The sequence below is a fragment of the Beta vulgaris genome, chromosome 8 (assembly GCF_026745355.1).
Source record: "Beta vulgaris subsp. vulgaris cultivar EL10 chromosome 8, EL10.2, whole genome shotgun sequence".
Classification (NCBI taxonomy): Eukaryota; Viridiplantae; Streptophyta; class Magnoliopsida; order Caryophyllales; family Amaranthaceae; genus Beta; species Beta vulgaris.
The window spans coordinates 4,940,959-4,945,499 of record NC_079209.1 but is presented as its reverse complement, the minus strand read 5'-3'; the positions used below and the strand labels follow the sequence as shown (position 1 = coordinate 4,945,499).

At 36.3% G+C, this 4,541-nt stretch overlaps 1 protein-coding gene across 1 annotated transcript; it reads right to left on the bottom strand.

Moving 5' to 3' along the window:
- Window positions 1-503: 503 nt before the first annotated feature.
- Window positions 504-2,516, bottom strand: LOC104900761 (polyphenol oxidase, chloroplastic). The gene has a single exon (XM_010688265.4). The coding sequence runs from the start codon at window positions 2,485-2,487 to the stop codon at window positions 688-690; it is 1,800 nt and encodes a 599-aa protein (XP_010686567.1). The 5' UTR covers window positions 2,488-2,516; the 3' UTR covers window positions 504-687.
- Between the last annotated feature and the right edge of the window lie 2,025 nt (window positions 2,517-4,541).

Genomic DNA, 4,541 nt, shown 5'->3' with positions numbered 1-4,541 from the left:
AATGGAGTTGAACTGAACTGAACTGAACTGAACTGAACTGAACTGATTGGAGCTGAACTGAATTGAAAATAAGCTGGGGAGAATAGGCCTAAGAATATATTAGAGACCAAACTAATTTATAGACAATATATTAATACTCGGATAAGACCAAATGACAATTGGAAATCATTAATATTACAACTAGACCATAAAGTTTCCTTCTTTTTGAGCTCGACACTTTCTCCTACTTTCAAGTCATAAAATAAAATTTTACCCCCTTTGTTCTTTTAAGGATTTTAGAATGTAAAATTAACCATATAGTCACTGACTGTCTGACAATTAACATTCTATTGGAATATTAGTGTAAAAATAAGGAAAATTTTTGGTTGAACATGATCATCATGGAGGGTAGGAATCATTATCATTAAACATTTAAGCAGAGAAAGCTGTATATATTACTTGGATAATGACTAAAACAAAATTTGAAATCATTTTCTTTACAACCAAACCATGACAAGATGAAATAAATTAAAGATAACAGCAAACTGCTCTTATTATTAACCAAGCCCCATGAGGCAGAAATAACAAGCACATGAACACAAAGAGCATCCAACAACGGAATCAAAGGAAATTAATTAGGAACTAATTAAACAAGTAAATTAGCTCCAATGCAAGCTCATTTCAACTTTCTAGCAAAACAGAACTTAATCAATCTTGAAACTCAATCCTGACATCCTTGATAATCACTGAGTCAGTTCCAGTACGAGGAACAAAGATGACATCAATTCCTTCATCATCATTAGCGTCCAAATCATCAATTAACTCACTTAATCCAAACTTCACAGTAGTCATCTTCAAGTGTCCATCCTTACCAACATGTCTATGAGGCACATTTACGAAACTTCCTGCATACTCAGTTTGAGTACGGTTTTCCAACGTTGGACTTTCATCTTCATCATTAACATACACATCAAACTTAGAGTAAACATCAGCCCTTGACTCAACCTCAATCACCAAAATCTCTTCTTCATCATCCTTCTCATTCTGAGTCCTAGACTTCCTTGGCCTTGGCAAGTTGGTCCTGATGATGTTCTTCAATGGCTTAGGGAAAACCACCGTTGGTACGACAGGATCGGTGGCAGTTTCGGCAGCCACGGCATTCTTGATGGTGGAGAATACCTTCTTTAGTGGCTTAGGGCGACGATTACGCTTAGGAGTTGGCTTTGACTTCAACCAAGGGAGGTCCATTGGCTGATAGTCGTACCCAAGTTTCTTTGTATCCAAGACATCTTTGACATAGATTTTAACTGGCTTAGCATTTTCATCATAGAAGTAGAAGTAGGAGTTTAAGAAATCTTTGTCCCTGAAATCCTTATTCCTAGGGGATATATTCTTCCAAATGGACCATGTCCTATCCACATTAGCATGGTGGGCATAGAAGATCGGGTCCCGCCCCGCTGAGTAAAAGTTACCCATATCCTCCCAAAATGGAGTATTTGGTGGCGGGTTACCGACCCAATTATGGATTGTTCCATGTGGTTGAACCTCTAGGGTTCCAGGTCCCGGGTTGACAGGATCCCCAGCCCGGTAAGGTGCGCCTAGGAAAAGGGCAGGTTTCTTGGCATTGACAACCATTTGTTTGTACATGATGGTAAGGTTTTGGTTAATTTGTTGTTCATTGGTTAGGTTGCTAACCGTATCCGGCCCATCGTAACTAAGATTCAAGACGTTTGGTGGAAGATGGTTTTGGTCACGAACGGCGTTAAAGAAAGGTGAATTTTGGTCGTTAAACATGGAAGGCATAACCATGCCATCAGGGTGATCCCAATTCCAGTATGGAATGGAAAAAGTGGGATCATCGATCAACTTACCTAAGATTCTTTCATAGAAATATAGGTAAGCCCTATGAAAGGGGAAAAATAACCAAGATCCATGGACTTGAAACTCGAGATTGGGTAAGCCAACTTGATGGTAACCCCCATTACAATAAGCACAATGCACATCAGCTTGTTGCTTAAAGCTACGAGGATCACTATCAGGTAGAGCTTTCATTAAGGCTAAAGCTTTTGAGTACTTGGCTAAGTACTTGTCATCGACCAAATGGGCTGCGGGTCGGAGCCTCAACTTATGGGGGTGGACTTTAGGCCGCTTGAAGTCGACAAATTGTGAGGGTGTGGGTGGGCAACATTGTAAGGGTGAACCATCATCTATTCTGGCAGGCACACATTGGGTAGCATCGGGGGCAGTAGGGGCAGCTAAGGTAACATTACCACCAGTTAAGGTGGTAGCTGCACCATAAAGACCACCTAGCCCAATGAGCAAGTTTCTCCTATCAAACTTGTTGGATTCATCATTATTTGCTGCTTTGCATGAGATCTTAGCCGGAGCACGGCGGGTTTGGGTTGCTCTAAAGGCAGAAAGCTGGGATGATTTTGATAGCAAGGGGTTACGTGGGACGGCAGAGAGGTTGGGGGTAGTGGTGGTAGTGGCAGGAGAAAGAGAGGCCATGTTGGTGTATTTTTATGTCTTGGATGCTCATACTACCATCGTTTATATAGTAGTTCAAAGGCTAATGCGCTAACCAAAAAGTACAGGGGAATGTTATCATATTAGAGTAATAAAATAAAATCGACAAGACCCACGTTATATAACAAAACAAAGAAAAGTATTTTACAAATCATGAATACAAAGTGGCAGGTAACTAATCTGTACATTAATTAAAGTTGGCCTTGTTAGTCTTCTCTTCACTTTTATGTCATAGGTTGGATTTTTGTCCATGGCTCCTTAAACAAATTTCTCCCTACTTACATCAAATATTCATTTTACCCTTAAAAAAGTAACTCATCTATATGAGCAATTTTATTTTTTTTCAGAGGTAATAAGGAAAAAAAAGTTCGGAGACTCTCCGCATGAGGAGAGCTCCAACCTTATCGTTTACAAGGATTGAATGAAGAGCTGAATGAATACAATTTTCAATACAAAAACTAGAATCTATGAGGTGGCCAACATTGATAATCCAATCTGCTGCTTTATTTGCTTCCTAATAGACATGTCAAATAGTCCAAGAAGAAAAAGACTGGAGAAAAGTGTGGATATCCTCAATTATATAGGCGATCTACTAGGAGGGAGGGAAAATACTTTTGATGAAGTTGATAACCCTGAGGTATCTGTATGAGCAATATGGGGTCTTTAACAAATTGGTATAGAGAATAGTAAGGACATCATATATTATATGCCTAATTATTTGTGGAATCTAAATTTTATTTGGTGTATTTAACTTAAATCCGAATGTAATATTAACACAACACTATACACCTTCTATTGTTACCATTTTACCCGGGTTAACCTTTATTAAATTGTTTCTTCATATACATTATTATTATAAAAAGAGAGATGAAGGAAAAAATAGAGTCCAAATGAGGTTTATAAATACTCCTTCCGTCCCAAAATATAGTTCTCATTTCTATTTTGGGAGTCAAACTATAAAAACTTTGACCAAATATTCTTACTAATGTATACAAAAAAAACATATTTATGAGGGTCTTGTTAGATTCATCTCAATGTATAAATTCATAATATCAACTTTTTATATTTTTTTACTAATAAGAAATAAAAGATATCGTAGGTTAAAGGTACGTCTTGGAGACTGTGCAAAATGAAATGGGAACTATATTTTGGGAAGGAGAGAATAGTACTTCCTCTGCTTTTATTTATTTGCTACATTTTTCAAGAAGGGTTGTTTTTTTATTTGCTACATTTCCTTATTAGGAGACTTGGCCCACCACAAAGTAATAGTATTATATTCATTTCCCCTCTTCTTCCACCAAAAAGTACTACTTTTTTTCCTTTTTCCACCTTATTAAATGCTAAAGGGGTCAAAAAGTACACCAAAAAAAATGAAAGGGACATCTCCTAAATTCTTGTATAAACAAGAATGTAGCAAATAAATAAAAGCGACTTAGATCTCAAAAATATTTAGGCTTCTATGATGTCAGAGTATACCTTTTTATACCAATTTATCATTAAAAAAAATTATATTAAAATATTATCGTCTACTTTTTATACCATGAACCCTTCTTCATGTGTATCGATCATCCAATTGCGTATGAAATGGTTTTTTTTAATTGAACCATTTCATTTCATTTTTTAATTGAACCATTTCATTTCATTTTTTAATTGAACCATTTCATCTTTTACGTAGACCAGGATGCTTGTTTAACGTTGATATCTCTAGTTGCGTATGAGTAAAAATTATGAATATTTGATATTTGAAATCCTTGCATTGAGACGAATCTAATCAGATCCACTTGATCACTATATTTTTTTTTCTTATATAATGATGTGAGATAGCTTAACAAAGTTGGTTTATGAATAGTGACAAGTACGAAATTGTGCAATTAAAATAAACAAAGGAAGTATATAGTAGCTACTACATTACAACTAGTAAACTAATATTGAAGTTGCATCAAGAGGATATGTTTGGCAAAACTAGCTGAAACTTAGCCGAAACTGATAAGGTAGCATTGACAAGGTAGTTGCTGAAATTGACAAGGTAGCTGAAT